The following is an 18,348-nucleotide window of genomic DNA, read 5'->3' on the forward strand; positions in this document are numbered from 1 at the left end:
GCGCCCTTTGTCAAAGTCTCTAAGTTTGAGCTGTAATTTACTCGCTGAATGCGCTCATAATTGGCCCCCACCGTTTAAAAATGCGCCCAGCGCACTGATTCCGGTCGCTTTCGAGGAAGCTTCTCTGCTGACAAAAGCTCGCCAAAAAGGCCGAAGCCATGAAAAATTTAGAAAGGGATAAGAATCGATGAAAAGGGGATAGAATTTATACGAAATCCTGTAATCTATTCTCATCCCGTGATCGCCGATAAAAATTGATATTGATTAATCGATGTCTTTAAATTCCGCTGCTATTTTTCTGGCTCCCGTGTCTCGAAAAAACTGGTTTATGGATCAGTGGAAAATTGAGGAGAATTTACAGTTGGTAGAAGTTGAATTGAAGCTCAAACAGGAGTGGTTGTTCGCTCTTTAGAATGATAGTCGTCTCTGTAGTTGTAAAGAGGGTTTGTTAAATCTGATCAACTCTCTAGCTCTGGTTTAGCCTGCGGGCGTGTTCGGGCACACGGGCACACAAAGTGCTGCTAGTTGCTCTCTTCTTCGTTAGCGGGTCAATGGACGTGCTCCGAGTAGGCCGTTAGCAGGTCCTCGGATGATCCAACTGACGCGGGAGCGCCACCGTCGCCACCGCTTTATAGCTCTTTAGTCACACTTCTGAACGAACAAGTCCGCTGAAATATCTCTCGAGCATTCTACCAGGCCTAGGCCGTCCTCTTCCCTTTCAGGGATCATTCGATTATCCACTAAGAAATCCTTCGTTTTGAAAAAAAAGTTCAAAGCTCATAAAAACATATGAAAAAGTTCATTCAAAACACTCCTCAAAAGCAAAAGCTACACTTTGTAGCTCTCTAAAATCCTCAAAAAAGAATTTCTAAAATGAAGATTCTAAATTCGCACATCGATGAGTGGTGATTCAACAGACTCCATAGCGACGGAATACAGAACACGCGCCCGGGGCAACAGAACTTGCTATAAATTTTGAGTGAGGATCTTCAAGTTTCCCCTCTGTCTACATTTTCTCCTCCTATAATTTGAAATTTCTCACAGGCAATTACGGAAACTTATAAAGTTGTTTTTCGGAAACAGATTTTTTTTATGAAACCGGCAGTAAAAGGCAGTAGGATAAGAAACAAATGCAAAGAAAAAGAGTTGCAATAAAGTCTTCCAAGATTGTCTTTGATGAAGCGGAACTTTTGAAGCGCAGGTTTACAGAATACAGAAAGAAGCTAAAGCTATCAGACGTTGGGATTGCGTCTGTGCTGGTTGATGTTGTTGGCGTGCGTTGACGTCAGCGTCGACTAGAATTATTTTAGTATTGTATGTTCTACGAAAATTAACCCCTTCAGAGTTGTTTTTTCTGAAGGCTTTCTTTCAGTAAGGGCCGCCATTGTCCGAAAAATTCTACTTTTCAGCGAAAGACAAGGGATAAAACATTCATGGAATTCGTTGAATTATTAACAATCAGCACTGTGAAAGCGCACAGTGAAGCGACTGACAGAAAAGATAAACCTATTCCACAATAGTTCGCCAGTCGCCACTATGGGGCTTGTTGAGCCCCAGAGGGCATATTGTGCCCAATCTGTATGATTATCATCTTCTTATGGACACCGATATAGAAAATCGTTACGAATAAATTTATACTGAACAGATTGCTCGATTACTTCGCAGAACGCTGCTTGTAATTAATTATTGCCCGGCAGTAACTTATAAAAAACAAAAAAACATACGTGAATAACGCTTTGGGGATGAGCAGGTTGCGAGTGCGGGTGGAGATTGAGGATCGGAGACTGAGAGTTGTAAACTTCCATTTTGATTTATTCACATGAAATTGACAAACAAATTGATGAGAGAAAATCTTTGAGTAAACCGATCCTTGATGTTGCTGCTGCTGTTGTTGTTGCTGCGACATGAGCTGTGGATGGTCTTGATTTGTCTGGTACCAAGCGTTATTCATCTCAGCTCGCGAGACGGATATATGCCCAGCTTGAGCGAGGCTTCTACTCGTTGTCGGCTGGAGCTACATTAATTATAATAATTTATCGTGATTTGAATTGGCTAGACTTTTTTTGGAAAAGAATTAATTCTTAGATGAAATGAATTTTATTCATTTTCCGTACCTCCGTGAGCGTGGGCCCCGATGTTGATTTGTTTTCGACAGGGATTTTTGGCAAGATGCGCTGGTGCTGGTGATGCGGCCGAGTTGCTGCTTGTTGATTCTGATGTACCTGATTTGCGTGAATCAAGGGTCGAGAATGATGCTGTGCGTTTTGCGGCGTCGCCATTGTGATTGTTGGAGCTGAACCAACTGGTTTATTATCCATGCAAAAGTACTTCATTCTGCCGCGATTAATGATTGACAAGGGATGTGGAGAATAATTAGACTACTCACTTGCCCCTTTTTCTTTTGAACTTTTCACGCGGTTACCTGAGGAATGATTTTGAATAACAGAAGTAGCTTGAATTTGTTGTTGTTTTGACAATTGTTGATAATTGTTCGGCGCGTGACTGGTGATTGGGACTATCGTCGAGACTTGAGTCGCACTGACACGGTTGTTACTTGCGGATTGTTGCTGCTGATGGCTAGTGCTGTTGTTGTTCGATTTTGGTCCTTTCTGGAGCAATTGAACGCCGGATGGGCGAGAGGAGGAAGAGGCAGTTGAGGAATTCGAATTCGTCTTTCCGCGGCGAGAGGAGCTACTCGACGGCGGAGCGGACTGAATTTATTCTGTAAGGAGTACAGTAAGATGAGCAAAGAAAACAGCAGCGCAATGATTAAAAATCGAAAAATGGAATGCTTGCCAAAGTAGCCGGCAGAAAGCCGAGAAGTCAACACGGAGGAAAATAAGAATCAAATATGTATCGATGAGGATGGGTGATTGGTTATTTATTACCTGTACAGAGCCATCGGCGCCTGTCACCACTTCGATAATGCGCGGCCGCTCGATCACTGTCGCATCTCCTTCACCGTCTTCGACGATTCCGACGATCCAAGCTTGGTGGCCCTCGATTCGTCGCAGCTCGGCGCAAAATTTCGCAGCCTGAATGACTCCAATTGAGTTCGCGAAATTGGAGAGCTTATGATCAATTTCTGCTCGCCAAGCAGTTTCAAGAATTGTATAAAAATAAATTATACATAGCAAGAGTCAGGACGAAAAACCACGAGTCAATCCTCATTTCACAAAGAATTAAGTAACCTCACTGTGACAAGAATCAATCGATAGTATAGTTTCAGGGCATTAATCATTTACAGCTCTTGCTTTAATTTGGCACATAAGCTCAAGCCAAGAGGATTTGTTATTTCCTACCTCTTCGCGAGGGAGGGCAATGAGCATCCCTCCGGAGATTTCAGGAGCGACGCCTTTTGCTAGACCGAAGGAATTGCCCATTGCTTTCGCGATCGTGTTCATTTTCGCGAGAACCGGCAGATTGTGGATCACAAAGTTGACCTTTTTCTTCTGTCGCTTTGCAAGGAGTTTAGCGTGACCCAGAATTCCGTAGCCTTGTAAGTTTAAAAAATAATGAGTAGATTCTAGCATGGGTTCGAGTTACCGGCGACAGCTGTTGCGCCATGCGCGTTGAATTGAGCCATGAAGCGTGAGGCGTCGCGATTTAATCTCACCATATTAAACATTGCATCCTAAATAATAAATTTCCTTCTTCCCGAGGATCGCTCATCAATTTAAAATGAAATTTGTGAGGAGATAATAACCAATGTTTCTATTCGCCAAACATATTACAGTAGAGTCTATTCAAAAGACTATAATCAGATTGAGAATATTTCAGACTAACGACATAATTGGCAATTATGATGGGTAGGATGACTGGACTGTCAAAAATACACTAATTCTTCTGGAACTGAATAATTGGCTGATAGAGTGGTCGTCTTTTGCCCAAATTGTCTATTGCCCAACTTGGGTAAAAGTCGGCCTGGGAAAAAGTCCTATCCTCCGACAAACCTATGAATGTCAAATCGTTGAATTCCTCCTATTGAAGGAAATGCCCTCAAAGAACCATTTTTTCCAAAATTAACATAAGGGGTCAGATCTGAAAGTAAGGAGAGCTTACCTGATAGCCTCGTTCGACATCCTGTTCGGTAACAACTTGCTTCAGTCGATTCCATTTTTCTTGGTTCTGTTCCATCCACATATGCGCCATACACGCCACGTGAGTTCCAAGTGGCTTCGTTAAGACTAATTGGTTGATTTAATTAACGGGAGCTTATTCAATCTCCTTCTATGGATTGACCGAAAAACCTTACCTAAGACATCGCCCTTTTGTGCCGCGTCGGATGCCACAAACTCGCGACTGCCAACGTTCATGAACGCATTTACTTGACCAGAAATGGTCAGTGACGGGTTCAGCGCAAGCGGCGACTGGGTCATTATTGCGTTTGCCCTTTCACAGCATTCTTGAAAACCAGCCACGATCTTTGGAAGGACAACATCGCGTTCACGGTCGGACATTTTCGTCGACGAGGTCATCAGAAGATTGACTGTTTCTACTTCAACGACTCCAGCGGCGTAGATTGGGGCAAGACAATGAGCACATGCTGCTTGACCGGCTATGTGCGGGTCGTCTACTGGTGGCAGGGTTTGAAATCTGACGAGCTCACGAGCACGTGAGCACGTGAGTGAGCTCGATGAGCATGCTCACGCGTGCTCATGCTCACAGAATTCTGGGCCCCTCGTGCTCACGCGTGCTCATGCTCACTGAAATTTGAGCAGCCCCGTGCTCACGCGTGCTCGTGCTCACGCGAAATATTCAGATTTCAAACCCTGACTGGTGGGTAAACGACGTCTACAGTGAGTTTCTTACTGTTACTTTCGGAAAGAAAAAGAGGATCAACTCGTTTGAACTCACAAAATGAAACCTTCCTGATGCGACAAAGATATCCGTGAATCCATTCTTACTGCGGACAATCTGACAGGAGCCTGAGACTGCGCGCGGCGGAGGGTAAGTCGACTTCTGAACGACTGAAGCTTGTTCAGGAGATGCTTCAGGCGGCGATCGCTCCAGGAGTTTTTTATTGACCTCGGCAGGTGCACGGCAAGCGCTTCCCAGAAGATTGGAAAACCTTATTTGCTCAGTTAATGCGTAATTTTGCTCAAAGTTCAAACTGTCCAAAGATAGCCTTATTGATTCTGCCTTCAATAAAGGACATAAAAGTGTCGAGAAGTGGCTTGAACTCTTCTATTATTAAAAAATCAGCCGCTGGCAAAACTTTATGCGAGTATGAATGTGCATAAGTAACTCACCTGGTGAGCCTGAATGATTCTTCTAGCCCTGAGGAAACCGGGTCGAAGAGTTTCCCCACGGACATCTCGCCTGCTTCTTACAATTGTGTCCGATGCTCAACAGTCTGATCACCCATAATTAAGAACTTTTCAAACCGAGTATAAAAAGAGATTTTTGAAAGATTAAAAACTAGAAACTCTCCATTCTACATGTAAAAAAGGCCTGAATAAAGCAAAGAATAAAAACAACTTGCGGTATTTGTTGTGATAAGGGAATGTGGTGAATTCAAATTGTGAACTTTCTTAGAATAAATCTTAGATTGATAACTGGGCAGTGAATAAATGTACAGTAATTTGACAGTAGATTCTAGCCTTGCATGTTCATGTGGCGCGTGAGGTATGTTTCTTTTGTTGCGGCGCGATACTCGTCGATCAGATCGCCGACTACCTCCCGGGAGCGGTCGAACTCGAGCAAGTCGTCCTTGAACATCTCGTGCTTCCGGAAGGGCTCGGTGTACGCGTTACGCTTCTTCATTTTGTCGAAGTCAACGGCTGATCGATGGAAGAGCCTGAAAAGACGGAGATGTTAACGAAGAAGCAAAACGGATATCTAACTTACGAAGAAACGATAGTATGATTAGCGAGCATGAGTCCGGAAACCTTGTTTCTCGTCTCAATGTACGGCGATCGTCTAGCAAGAACAAGCTCTGGCGCCGCTGGAGCCCAGCTAATGAATTTGACCAAGTTCCGCTGTCTGATCCTCGTCAAGCTAAAAGCATTGTAAGGAGTTGCAGCAAGGGCACAGGTGAAGTGTACCTTTTGTAGCAGTCCGCCGGGTCGACGTCTCCTTGGATTATGTTCAGCAAAGAAATGTACACGTGATTGAGCTTCGAGCTCAACGCTCGCGCGCCCACATTCATCATCATATTCTTTGTGTTGAGGAGACGCCTCATAACGTCCAGCGCAGTAGTCTTTAATTAGAATAAAAAGGTATTCAAAAGAAGGTGAGTTTTGAACAGGGAAGAACTTACTCGGGCGACTGTTGATTCTGATTCGGAAACCGCAAGGGGCGTGTAGCCAGTCATCAAAAAGTGAAGCTTGGGGACAGGAATCAGCGGCGAAAGAATTGATTGCAGATCGTTGTGGACGTACGTTGGGTAGCGAAGTGTGGCTGTGCAGGCAGACATCACTGAAGAAAGAATGAACGGTGGAAATGAAAGAAGACCGTACCTGTAGCAACGAGTTTGTTGATAACGGTAAAGTCAGGATTTGGAATGAGCAATTTTTCAACAGCAATCGAGTGAAGCGCCGCATTATCAAGAACCACGCAGGAATCAACATTTTGCGTAAGTCGCTAAAAGAGGCATTATGAAAAGTCACGTGATTACACGACTTACTTTAGTAGTCAATATCGTGTTATACGGCTGCACAACGACGTCAGATCCTCTTTCGGACTCTTGCGATGGGAAAACAGAAAATGTCTAAATGGAGGGTCAACGATACTAATAAGACTAACAGGTTTCAAATAAGTCGGACATAAATTGGTGGAGCGATTTTGAAAGTGTTAGAGTCGAGATATTTCGATTCTCTCTTTTGCACCATGTTGGGGAGGGTCTGATGTGTGTTAAATAAGATTTTGGTGTTATTTGAATATGTGGAGGTGGAGTAATGACGTCACAAAGTTGATAGTGCCCTTCTATAATGCATTTTCATGACGTCATAACTCCACCACCAGAAACTTTATTGACACCAATTCTTCTTAAAATATGTAAAATTATATCCGGCTACAGTCTGCAAGTTACAGATCGTAATTATCTTAGCCCAATCGAAAGTTACAGACATCGTATGTCCGACTTATTTGAAGCCTGTTACTACCATTCCAAATGAACCTGAATAATTTTCTTTGGATAACGATCGTGAAGATTCTCGAGTAAATAGCTTCCCAAGCCGGAGCCAGTTCCACCAGCTGTTGAATGACAAATATTAAAAGCTTGCAGATTGTCACTTCCGTCCGCTTCTCGATCGATCATGTCAAAAATCTAAATTTATAGCGATCTGAAGCAACCAAGATGGTCAAGTACCTTTTCACTGATTTTGCCTCCTTGCTCGAATCCGGACGCCCAGTTGTTCCCAGCGCCACCTCCGTGCTCGGATATGTAAAAGTTCTCAGGGTTGAAGAGGTTCTTATGCTCGGAGTTTCGAATGTTTGAAATAACTCGCGGCTCCAAATCGATCAGCTGAATAAAAAGTTAATACCTTTTGTTGGTATTTGAGGTACTCACGAGAGCGCGAGGAATATAATGCTCATCGTCGGCTTGGTAGAAGAAAACGTCTTTGCGATCGTATCCCTCACGAGCGAAGTCTTCTATGATTCCATCGGGTCGGATGCCGTGCTCTTTCACGATCTGAAATCATATAGGAAACCCGACCGAATTTGAGCTCTCTTTACCTGTTTCCAAAACTCGCATCCGACTTGATTCCCGCACTGTCCAACCTGTAGTGTGATAATTTCTCGGGGCATTTCTTAAAAAAATCACAAAAATTCAAGCGTGTGATCGGAAAAAATATTATTTTTCGAATGGAAACAACCGGTCACAAACGAGAAAACAAGGCGATCGTGAATCAGGAAAATAGGTGTCAGTGAGGAGAAGTCGTTATTTCGAGCCCGCCGTTTTGAAAAACATGAAAACGGGAATTTTCCGTTTTCGTTGTCTGTTAGAATCTGTACAGAATAAGAGCGCACTTCGTTTTGCTGATTAATTTTGGCAATTACAAATGAATGAACAAGACGGGCAAAAAGGGAAGCAATCAAATCAGAAATCATCGTCAAGATCGATTTCCTCCACAGTTTTTATCAGCGAGTTATTTACAACTTTAATTAGATTTGGATTCTCAAGGGCAGCAGCTACGCGTTCTTTGTCCTTTAGCTGCCTGTTTACTTGGTGCTCCTTTTAAAATTGTGATTAATGATTGAAGGTTTAGTTTCCTCGATTACCTGTGCGTGCGTTCCGGGAGTAATGGCCAGGTTGACTTTGAACCTTCGCGGCAAGGAGCGGATCAGTTTGACTGAGATGGATAAACCGATCAGCGTTGCCATCGAGCAGTGCGGAATCGTCGGTGTAAAAGTCACATTTATCTCGTTTTCCTCGTCGTTAACAGTGATCAACTCTTCCTACAAAACTCATTTCACTCGGCTAGGGAATGGGACGGTACCTGAACGACACCAAGCTCTTCAAGAGACATGGGATGCTCGGGATCTCTGATTTCTCGAATCAACTCAAACACTTCCCGTGCGTCCCAAGGATCTCTAACATCGTCGTCCCAGTCCGAAGCTTTTTGCTCTCTTGGTTTGGCTTTTTGAAAAAGAGTTGGAGTTGCGTTTTGAAGCGCTTGATCTATCGATGCGAAGACCATTCTATGGAGAGCCAATTAGAACTAAAAATTGAGTGTTGGTTCTAGAGTTTTGAGAATAATACAGAAACAGTAGACGATCCTTCTTTCCCTCCAAATTTGAATTTCGGTACTTTCAGCTCTGTAACCAGCTCAAACTGCTTCGAAAAGTGCTTCTTTAATTCGTCGGTCGTCCAATTGCAACTAATACGGAATAAACTTTTGATCCTATAAACCGATTTCTAACCTAGTTATAAACAAATAATCGCCTTTCTTTTCAAGCATTTGGGCGACGTTCTCCGAATAATTGGCGATGGCAGTCTCCTTATCGCTAGGCGTGAGGCTGATCGCGTCAAACGTGCCTTTATCCATGGCGATTTTATATTTTGCGGTGAAGCGCTCGTCAGATTTTAGAATATCTGCTTGAAAGAGATGATCCACCAGATTCGGGCAGATTTGAGCAGCGAGCTTTATCGAGCTGGGCGAGTAATCGATCCCAGTCAAATTGGTGAAGCCGAAGTCTTCTAGCTCCCGAAGCATCACACTATCAGGATTTCTTTATCAAACGATATTTCAGAAAGGGAATTTCATACCCATTTCCAGTTCCAAGATCAATAATCGGATCGTTTTCTTCAATCTTATCCTCTTCTACAAGCCGCTCAAGATGCTTGATCATTCTGTACATAGCATCTTCTCCGAACCAGACTTCTCCTTCGTCTCAAAAATACAGGTTCGCAAAAGGTATTTGTCAAGTTTATGTTTCTCTGTGCTCGGAAACCTGTGTAGAAAACTGATTCAGGGTCCTGAAAGTGCCTTTTTCAAAACATAAAGCCCCTGACTAAGGATTCTACTCAGGTTCCTAAGCCCAGATCTTCCCGCTACTAGAATCACGAACCCTTTCCCATGATGCTCAAAGTTCTCATTCTCCTTCTGATACAAACTTTCCCAATATTCCTGCGTGCCCAACCTCGACGAGTTCAACATTTCCACCGTTTCTTCTTTAGCTTCCATTCTACAAGAAACAAAACTTTCAGGACGAGTACTTCCTTATTACACATACTGAGATATTTTGAATATTTAACCATTCATTACATGTAGAGCTTGCTAGTAGAATCGAGAAATATAATCTTGAGAAAAAAATGTAGCTATAGAATTCTTTATCTGTAAGAGTGATGGTGTGTCGGAATCGAGAAACAAGAGAGAAAGTTGAGAAAACAGAAATTGCTTTTCATCCCATATCATTTTATTTAGTTGGGCTTATCGTCGTCACCTTCTTTCTTCTTCTCGCCAAGGGCGCCTTTAACAGCATCGGAGTTCGGATCGACTTCTGGGAGCGTCTCGATAATGGACCGGAGGAATTCGGGGTCAGTCACTAGCTCTTCTGCGTTTTCTGAATAATTCTTAGAGTCGATTCAACAAGATGCCTCTCTTACGATCAGTTTCCATTGATTCTGCTGGAGCAGCAGCAGCAGGAGTTTCCTCTGCCGGAGCCGAGTCGGCCATTGACATCCTCAGAGCATAAGCGATTTGCTCCTCTTCCGTCATTGCAGCAAAGTTTGGTTCATCATTTGATGGAGCAGCTGGAGCACCGCCCTGAAATCGTTTTACATACAGAAAAACGGCTGGAAACTCACCATGCTCATGCTCAAAGCAGCGTTTAGCATTGCTCGATCTTCGTCCATTGCTTCCGTTTCAGCTGGAGCAGCTCCACCGGAGGTCTCTTGTTCTCCACCACCGTCCTAAATAATTCATAGAAGATCAGAAAGATTGGAATGCCTTACGGTCTCTTGTCGAGCTCTCTGTTCCTCAAGAGAGATACGAAGAGCCATAGCAAGTTCTGGATCAGTTTCAGCGTCGTCCATGGCAAAGGCACCGCCAACTGGGCCATCATCGCCGACTAAAACGATAAGAAATAAGAAAGTAAGAGCTGAACATACTGATTGGAGACTGACGAAGAGCTTGGTCGAGATTGTTGCCACTAGAAATTCGAACAAGGTGGCTTCCACTGCCGTCTTTGCCGTTGAGAGTATTGATGAAAGCGGTGAGTTTAGCCTGGTTGGCTTCGTCTTCGCCGAAAGAAACGATGTCAAGGTTGACCTTTTGGTTGTTTTAGGTCTTGTTGATCTATGATTTCGGGTACCTTTTCTTTTTTCAATCGCTTGGCAACTTTGATCAATTCCTTTTCATCTTCAAGAATCGGCGAGCAGATGAAAACGACGATTCGTTGTCGGTGATTTTTATGCTGAAAAAGATATCACAAACGAAGAAATTTCTCTCTAACCATTCGGTGTTTAAGTGAGAGTTGAGCGACTCGGACAGCTGCTGAAAGCTTGACCTCTCCTTCTGGCTGGACCTTGGCCATCACGGATTGGAACTTTTGCTGGTCCGCGGTTAAAGTCGTGACCAAGTAGTTGTTAGACATAGTAAGAAGACCAACGTCATTTTCAGGGTTGGATTTGAGCTTCGTTCTAAGACAGGATATGAGGCGAAATGAGGGAAGAAGTAACAGTACCTAGCGACGAGATTAGCCGCATCTTGCTGGGAAATAAGCCGATTGAGACCAAAATCACCGTTTCGGCAATATTCCGAATTATCAACGCAAATAATTGTACTTTCAAGTGTCATCAGATCTTTTCTCTAAAAACAGGAATAGAGATCTTAGACAAGATGATTTTTTTTTCACATAGAAAAAGAAAAGTGCAGCGCAAGCATAACAGACTTTATTTTGCCCGAAGAGACTTGAGATAACAAATCTTTAGATTTTCTAGAGACGCTTTTTGTCTCGTTTCCTGCTGCGCGGATTTTTTTCTAAGGTTTTTTGAAAATTCGAAGCCACCAAAAAAGCATAAAAAGGAGAAATTTTTAATTGGGCGAATGTAAATTTGATGGATTGGAAGGCCATATTGTTGGATATTTCGTAGCGTTTCAGAACTGTGCCAAGTTTTTAAATAAAATAAATGCAGTAAGTAGATGTCCTGAAGTCATACGGTGTATGAACTTAAAGCTTTGGAAAAGAAAAGTAAGGATCGCTTATTTTGAAATAGAGTCAGTAAGTAGTTTAAAATGCTGAGAAAAAAGATAGAAGCAGTGCAGTGCATATTTTTTAACAATTCGGCAAATAGGATGAATTGGAAAATACAGAATTATTGGCTTGATAGATGGTTTTAGGCTAGAGCTCGTTGTTGAGTTTGGTAACATCGCATTCGTGTTGACTCCAACTCTATAACAACTCCTTTGGACACTGATTTTAATTGAAATTTGCATACTTTTATTTTCTTTTCGAAGTATTCTAGCGCAACGTGGACGTCAACTGTATGATGCTGGCCTGGAATATTGACTAAATGCTCGTTGACGGCAACTTGGAGGACTAAATCCGGCCCGGGCGTGTCCTCTTCCGATCCGGGATTATTCTTTTTGTAGAGCAAAAATGAGATGTTGGCGGCGAAAGGAGCTATTTTTGTGCAACGGAAACGTCTGTGCCTTGCTTTTTTGAGAGTTGAAGACGAGTTTATCAATAAAACATCATTTATTAATTTTGGAAGCATTCAGAAATACTGTGCGCATGAGAGGGAATGGAATACTTTTAATATAGTTATCATTTTAACGCGATTTTAACTGATATATTAAAGTACAGAACAGATTTTTATGCAATTTTATCTTCAAGAAATTTCATGATAGAAAATTGCGCTTTAGAATCGCTTTAGTTTTGTCGCAATCATTTTATGATAAAAACATATTTATAGATAGGGAGAATTATTAACACTGAAGCTTGGACCATAGACCATTGTATATGCTCCATAGAATATTCAAAGAGTTGTATGCGTCAAAAAGAACTGTTTCATTTTGAAAATCATGTTTTTCAATCAAATTCAGGTGTAGGAAACTGTGGTAATGGGAAAATAGGTGACGGTGATTTCATTTCACATGTGTCTCATTATATTGTGACTTCGTAGAATGAATCGAAGAAAATTTGGTATTCATTTTGTTTTCAAAAAATCTCTATGAAATACATTTCGTCGATACACTCGAAATTCACACTGGGGATGGTCAATTATATAATGAAATTATTGCGCAGCCATGAAATCGATAAGCATCTTTTCATTATAAATAGAGCGTAAGCTTGAATTCCCACTGAAACAAACCATTTCTTAGCTAATTCTTCAACCTTTCCTAAAACAAAACTATCAGCAGTCAAAGGAGCCCCTTCAAAAAGCCCTAAAAGTGCCATAAGCGGAACAGCTGTTTCAGCATGTCCGAAGTAAAGATCTGCTCTCGGTTTTGCGTCCGGGTTTTCGACCATTTCCCGGATGATCCCAACCATATCATCGAGCAAAGGCGTGGCGGAACGGTAGTTAAGGGCGTAGCCATAACCAGTTTTGTAGTAGTGCTTCAAATCGGAGACGTATTCCAGCACTTCAAATGCGTCTTTTTGCAAGTTTAAAATAGTCTCTTCGAAAACCAAAACTCTCTAAAACATTTTTAGTCAAATTCATTTCAAACTTTCCTTCTGTTCTGAAAAACTCCTTGAGCTCCGATTTCCCAAAGAGCGCCGTTTCAAAAACCACCAACTGATGCAAATCCACCACTTGTCTGTTAGTTATGTATTTGAGTCCCAACGTCCTGGCAATTTCCTTTCGTATGCTCGAGACATGACCGCCTGCGATAAACTTTCGGGACTCGTTTTCGCATCTTGGTGATTCCTCCCAATCCACATGGCGACGGCAGCTATCGAAAAAGCGCAACAGACGGTTGTTGATTTCGATTTCAGTTTCGAGATATGTTACGGATCGTTCTGTGGCGTCCACGTGATCCATATCTGTAGAGAAATCGGAGTATTCTTCGGGATGGAGACCGGCGATGAAGCCACGCGCGGAAGAAACACAACGAGCTGGAGAAAAATTCGTTGTTGAATTCGAAGAAAAGATACCTTTGAAAGAAGATTTTACGGAGTATCTTCTACTGTCAAAAATTTCTGGGTTGAGACTTTTGAAGCGTGAAGCGAGGCCTTTGAGTTCGGCCCAGCCGACATCATTTAATAGCCACGCGAGATCGACGTCCATCTGAGGCTCCCAATCTTCAAGCCACTCGGGAAGATTTTCTGTTGCATTATTTTGAACACTGGAATACATTTGATGATGACGTATGGAGAGTTTCTACGATACGATACCTGTAAATCAGCGTTGCCCATTTTTGAATCTTGCTCGATGACGGATATCTTGTACCATGACGATATAACGCACTGAGACCAGTTAATGTGTAGTCTTTAGGGACGTTCTTAAAAACTTGTTTAGAGATTGCTCAAGAGAAGAGAAGCCATCACCAAATAGACAGAGTTTCGGGCCTTAGCAAAAATATACTTTTCACGACTTTCGAGAAGAGTTTACAATAACAACTAGATTATAAAAATTTCAAGTATAAATCGGAAATGATAGCTGAGTGCAAATTTTATGAAATCTACGACCACTTAAATCCTATAAAATCGATGATTCTTTGAAAGAATTGTAAACTCTGCTCATTGTTGCCCGAAAGTTGTCTCTTTATGAGAGTTTTGAGAGTTCAAAAAAGCAAGGTCGCCAAGTGACTTGGTCGGGCCATAAAAATGACATGTTTCATTTGAATAATATTGAAATTAATTGAAGCAAAGAAATGATGCCAACTGTACCTTGTATAGATATAAAGACGAGTCCTGGAATTTTTGACTAGTTGCGTATGCCGTCTTCGTGCCTGCAGGATACTGAAAAAGAGACAAAGAAGTAGCGACTCAGGAGGGAGCGGACTGTACCTCGTCAGAAAGAGAAAATGACTCGGAAGAGCAGCCGCTAGTAGGCGACCAGACGAGCTTCAGAAGAATCTGTTCATCGGGTCAACGATTTTCAAAATTAAACTAGACAAAGTCAACTTTCTGGAGCTCTCGATTTCTGCTCGATCGCGATCGTTAAACCCTTAGATCAGAGACAGCAAGTTCATTCAACCTGTCAATTTAGCCTTTTTAGCACTGCAGAATTGATAGACACGGTCTTAAAAAGAAACACACAAGTAAATATATGTTTTTCTTATTTTTTAATATATTTCATTATTAAAAATCGCCGCAGGGCAGATGATCTATGTTTGCCTAAGGGTAGTGGTTGAGTTTTTGAACTTCTCAGGAGAACAGGACAGAGCCAGTCAATAAATAAGGTGGTTTTTCGAGCGAAAAAATATTCGTAGAGCGAATTAGAATTAATGATGAGCCAACAGAATCAATCAGTACTTGACAGGAAGAATACAGAGAGCGAAGGACTTTACTTGGGCAGGGCAGCGACGGCCTTGACGGCAGCCTCACCGAATGAGTCTAAAATTTTAGTAAAAGGATCGATTTTCTTGTTTATTTCTTACCGGAAGTGATGACTGGGTGGCCAGCCTGAGCAAGAATAGACTTGGCAGAGTCGACATTGGTTCCTTCAAGTCGGCAGACAAGTGGGATGGTGATTCCAAGCTCTTCGTAGGCTCGGTTGACACCTCGAGCGATGATCTCGCAGTTGACGATACCTCCGAAGATGTTGACAAGGACGACCTTGACGCGAGCATCAGAAGTGATGATTCGGAGGGCTTCGAAGACTCCGGATTCCTGGACTCCACCACCTGAAACGATTTTGAGAATAAATTCAAGCGCTGCCACTTACCGAGATCGAGGAAGTTAGCGGGCTCACCACCTTCGAGCTTGATAATGTCCATGGTGGCCATAGCAAGACCAGCACCGTTGACGAGACATCCGATGTCACCATCCATACCGACGTAGTTGAGTCCGAATTTTTCAGCTTCAACTTCTCGGGGGTCGGTTTCGGTGTCGTCGCCCATGGCGAAGATTTCCTGCTGTCGGTAGGCGGCGTTGTCGTCGAAGTTGATCTTGGCGTCGAAGCAGACAACTTCTCCCTGTGGAGTTTCACCGAAGGGGTTGATCTCAACCTATGAAACAATGATTCTCTATGAAATTCTATCAATGCGTACCTGGGTAGCATCGACAGCAATGAACATGTTGTAAAGCTTGATGATTTGCTCGGCGGCGGTGTTGGCTTTCTCGCCAGTGAACTGGAGGTTCTTGGCCATTTCGAGGGCCTAAAATTGATAAGAAATGATTGAAGAAGTACTAAGTACCTGGTTCATGTTGATTCCATCATTGATATCAATTGGCATGGTGAAAATGCGCTCAGGAGTCTTCTCAGCGACTTCTTCAATGTCCATACCACCATCTGGAGATCCGACAATGACTGGTCCGTTGAATTCTCGGTCCATAAGGACGGCGAGGTAGGTTTCTCGAGAGATGTCGAGGGCATGGGCGACCATAACCTTCTGGACGGGGACACCTTCGGGCAAAGTCTGCTTGGTAGTGAGACGGTTACCGATCATTTGCTTGACGTACTCGCCGCACTTGACGGGGTCAGTGGCGAAGTGGACTCCTCCCTAGTCACGATTGAGGTGAATCCGTTTAGTTGGACAGGTTACCTTGAATCCGGTATCGAAAGTTCCCTTTCCTCGGCCACCAGCAAGGATCTGAGCTTTGATGACGAGCTCGGGAGCACCAGTTTCCAACAGATATTTTCCACCTTCAACAGCTTCGGCTTCGTTTTCTGCCATTCGGAATCGCTGGACACTAGGATAAATTGGTTTTACTTGAGTCAATTTTCCGTAATCATCAATCAAGAGAAATCTTTGATATTCTATTAATCGGAGTTTCAAAGAAAATACGAAATCTATTTTCGAAAAAAATTGTCGGTGTATTGGTGTGATAAGTTTACGCTAATCGGAGGCGAAAACAATCCATCAAACTTTTTGACAGGCTTATGCGGAGCTCGATTTGAATCACTCTAACCCGAACCTCCGGACATGAAGTGTTTACGCTTTTTCATAATTGACTTTCTACTAACCTGAGGCCGTGCTTTTCCATAAGCTGCTTGGAAGCGAATTCCTGAAGGTTGAGAGCTCGTCGGCCGGTAGTAGCGAGTTTTCGGAACATTTTCAAAGATCTGAACTTTCATCTCGATTTTCCAATTTGAATACACCTTTTCAGCGGGTTTTGTTTTCCATGAAATATGAAAGTAGCAGAATTATGTACAAGCTTGGATAGTAGTTGAATTAGACTCAATAGGTATGGCCAGTAGGAACGGGGTTAGCAGGGCTGCGAGTAGAGACTTGATTTTTACAGAGAAACGTCTTTGAAAAGCTTTTTGAGCGTCGACATTTGACCTTGATATTGACAGCGGAAGAGGTAAGGTTGAACGTCACAGAAATTACATTCGTAAACAAGACCAAGATCTGATTGATTCGGAGTCTGAAATACAACTTACTAAAGAGCTGATGAGTGAAAGCATACTTTTGGAAGGAAACTGTTTGAGTTGTTGATCTTCTCAGCAATGGAGACCATGTTTGTCACGACTGACTCGGCAGGAGTTTCCTTGGAGTTTTGCGAGGGTTCGACGAATGTGATCGCCCAAACCTCCCATGGCACTGGCTCCTCACTTGAAAAAGGCCATCGACCTCTTTTCTTTTGGAAGAACTGAAAGATGATTTTCAATATAGTAGTTTTAGAAAATTTTGCACCTCAAGTGTAAGTGTTTTATTTCCACTATTGTATTGCTGGACAAATTGTCGAACATTCTCCAGTAGGCAAGTATGGAGCTCTGCTGATTCCGTCTTCACGTAGGTAAGGTTGATAGTTTGGCAATGCACATCTTGATATCCCAGCGTTCCTATCAGGAACTCGCCTTTTTTCTAAAAATAGAGATTAATTATTTTCTTTGATGACACGAAACGATGTACTTCAGTAGAAACACGCGAATCTACCGATTTTATGACTTTGATTGATAACAATAGGAAAACTATTATGGAACATCGCCCTCGTGTGGCAGCTGTCTCTCGAGAGACATTGTCCGAGATTCCTAGCCCGCAAATATTTACAGAACTAAGTACATTTTAGCTGCTTCCATGATTTTAAATTTAAGTAGTTAGTTACAAATAAATTTTCAGATGTCAAGTGATAACAAGAAAATTCCGAGCACCTTTCCGGTAAGAAGAATAGCGAATCCGATGAGGGACCTGTTGGACCAGAAAACATTTGGTAGCGATCACGAAGTTACCAACCCTTTTTCATTTATCGGTAAAAAAATTTACGACTTTATTATTTTCTTATCTAGCGCATGCGAAAAAATATCTTGACCAGCACAGTGTAAACTTTGAAGAGGACGAAAGTGGAAATATATGCTGTTCATCATGGATGCTCGGAAGCGAAAGAATTCCTCTTTTCGGATTAACTATATTCAAAGCAAATGGTATGAAAAATAATTTTAGAATATTTATTCAGCAGTTGCTTAAGGACTTCTGCGAAGAAAATCAACAGACGCGAAGTACCGCTCAGTTGAAAAGAAGTTCGGAACGTGGGACCTATCAGATCTGAGGGTTGAAGAGCTTGCGAAGAAGTCAACTTCATGAATGAGACACACTACTGCCTTTATTTTCTGCTATCACATAGAAAAAATATTTTGCTATAACTGAAAACTATCTACTACGTCCACTGCACAAAATATATGAATTTCTTACCTGATACTTGAATTTGCCAGTTGTCCGATGAAATAAGATCGTATGCAGAAGACACAGGGCAGATTCCTCCAGCTGTTCAGGGAAAACATTCACTTGAAACTCGTATCTTGTCGCATTCATCGTTTAAATAATCCCTTTTGACCGATTTGATGAA

General features: G+C 42.4%; 8 protein-coding genes across 9 annotated transcripts; all 8 read right to left on the reverse strand.

Annotated features, from left to right (window-relative positions):
• Positions 1-1,054: 1,054 nt before the first annotated feature.
• On the reverse strand, positions 1,055-5,383 carry LOC145711150 (selenide, water dikinase 1-like). The gene is made up of 12 exons (XM_081788881.1): positions 5,253-5,383; positions 4,854-5,071; positions 4,256-4,576; positions 4,063-4,187; positions 3,547-3,634; positions 3,303-3,496; positions 2,889-3,035; positions 2,423-2,711; positions 2,115-2,293; positions 1,870-2,014; positions 1,725-1,798; positions 1,055-1,295 (listed from the first exon to the last, which is right to left on the reverse strand). Exons 1-12 carry the CDS (start codon positions 5,315-5,317, stop codon positions 1,233-1,235), a joined length of 1,908 nt encoding a protein of 635 aa, XP_081645007.1. The 5' UTR covers positions 5,318-5,383; the 3' UTR covers positions 1,055-1,232.
• Positions 5,384-5,391: 8 nt separating this feature from the next.
• Positions 5,392-7,808, reverse strand: LOC145711156 (tubulin gamma-2 chain-like). The gene is made up of 10 exons (XM_081788887.1): positions 7,681-7,808; positions 7,514-7,636; positions 7,313-7,468; positions 7,121-7,270; positions 6,629-6,712; positions 6,462-6,585; positions 6,263-6,420; positions 6,048-6,202; positions 5,851-6,000; positions 5,392-5,800 (listed from the first exon to the last, which is right to left on the reverse strand). The coding sequence occupies exons 1-10, from the start codon at positions 7,750-7,752 to the stop codon at positions 5,599-5,601; spliced, it is 1,374 nt and encodes a 457-aa protein (XP_081645013.1). The 5' UTR covers positions 7,753-7,808; the 3' UTR covers positions 5,392-5,598.
• A 216-nt stretch (positions 7,809-8,024) lies between these two features.
• Positions 8,025-8,666, reverse strand: LOC145711172 (MIP18 family protein galla-2-like). Its single transcript, XM_081788905.1, has 3 exons — positions 8,445-8,666; positions 8,227-8,403; positions 8,025-8,179 (listed from the first exon to the last, which is right to left on the reverse strand). Exons 1-3 carry the CDS (start codon positions 8,643-8,645, stop codon positions 8,045-8,047), a joined length of 513 nt encoding a protein of 170 aa, XP_081645031.1. The 5' UTR covers positions 8,646-8,666; the 3' UTR covers positions 8,025-8,044.
• A 7-nt stretch (positions 8,667-8,673) lies between these two features.
• LOC145711168 (EEF1A lysine methyltransferase 2-like) lies at positions 8,674-9,662 on the reverse strand. Of its 2 annotated transcripts, none has more exons than XM_081788901.1 (4): positions 9,524-9,662; positions 9,215-9,341; positions 8,869-9,165; positions 8,674-8,825 (listed from the first exon to the last, which is right to left on the reverse strand). In XM_081788901.1, the coding sequence occupies exons 1-4, from the start codon at positions 9,630-9,632 to the stop codon at positions 8,687-8,689; spliced, it is 672 nt and encodes a 223-aa protein (XP_081645027.1). In that variant the 5' UTR covers positions 9,633-9,662; the 3' UTR covers positions 8,674-8,686. The 2 variants fall into 2 exon arrangements, with proteins under 2 accessions (XP_081645027.1, XP_081645026.1); XM_081788900.1 differs by having other exon boundaries at positions 9,215-9,332; positions 9,517-9,635.
• A 99-nt stretch (positions 9,663-9,761) lies between these two features.
• On the reverse strand, positions 9,762-11,276 carry LOC145711159 (26S proteasome non-ATPase regulatory subunit 4-like). Its single transcript, XM_081788891.1, has 8 exons — positions 11,134-11,276; positions 10,903-11,089; positions 10,762-10,863; positions 10,559-10,718; positions 10,403-10,518; positions 10,256-10,360; positions 10,055-10,214; positions 9,762-10,011 (listed from the first exon to the last, which is right to left on the reverse strand). Exons 1-8 carry the CDS (start codon positions 11,244-11,246, stop codon positions 9,869-9,871), a joined length of 1,086 nt encoding a protein of 361 aa, XP_081645017.1. The 5' UTR covers positions 11,247-11,276; the 3' UTR covers positions 9,762-9,868.
• A 1,366-nt stretch (positions 11,277-12,642) lies between these two features.
• LOC145711855 (multiple inositol polyphosphate phosphatase 1-like) lies at positions 12,643-14,649 on the reverse strand. Its single transcript, XM_081789545.1, has 7 exons — positions 14,569-14,649; positions 14,404-14,470; positions 14,284-14,355; positions 13,789-13,895; positions 13,549-13,739; positions 13,087-13,509; positions 12,643-13,046 (listed from the first exon to the last, which is right to left on the reverse strand). Exons 1-7 carry the CDS (start codon positions 14,586-14,588, stop codon positions 12,673-12,675), a joined length of 1,254 nt encoding a protein of 417 aa, XP_081645671.1. The 5' UTR covers positions 14,589-14,649; the 3' UTR covers positions 12,643-12,672.
• A 48-nt stretch (positions 14,650-14,697) lies between these two features.
• Positions 14,698-16,653, reverse strand: LOC145711158 (succinate--CoA ligase [GDP-forming] subunit beta, mitochondrial-like). The gene is made up of 7 exons (XM_081788890.1): positions 16,526-16,653; positions 16,104-16,251; positions 15,756-16,061; positions 15,609-15,716; positions 15,284-15,566; positions 14,997-15,242; positions 14,698-14,952 (listed from the first exon to the last, which is right to left on the reverse strand). Exons 1-7 carry the CDS (start codon positions 16,612-16,614, stop codon positions 14,903-14,905), a joined length of 1,230 nt encoding a protein of 409 aa, XP_081645016.1. The 5' UTR covers positions 16,615-16,653; the 3' UTR covers positions 14,698-14,902.
• LOC145711167 (autophagy-related protein 101-like) lies at positions 16,650-18,336 on the reverse strand. The gene is made up of 4 exons (XM_081788898.1): positions 18,195-18,336; positions 17,199-17,369; positions 16,972-17,154; positions 16,650-16,929 (listed from the first exon to the last, which is right to left on the reverse strand). Exons 1-4 carry the CDS (start codon positions 18,312-18,314, stop codon positions 16,798-16,800), a joined length of 606 nt encoding a protein of 201 aa, XP_081645024.1. The 5' UTR covers positions 18,315-18,336; the 3' UTR covers positions 16,650-16,797.
• Between the last annotated feature and the right edge of the window lie 12 nt (positions 18,337-18,348).

Source organism: Oikopleura dioica, chromosome 1 (assembly GCF_907165135.1).
Source record: "Oikopleura dioica chromosome 1, OKI2018_I68_1.0, whole genome shotgun sequence".
Taxonomy (NCBI): Eukaryota; Metazoa; Chordata; class Appendicularia; order Copelata; family Oikopleuridae; genus Oikopleura; species Oikopleura dioica.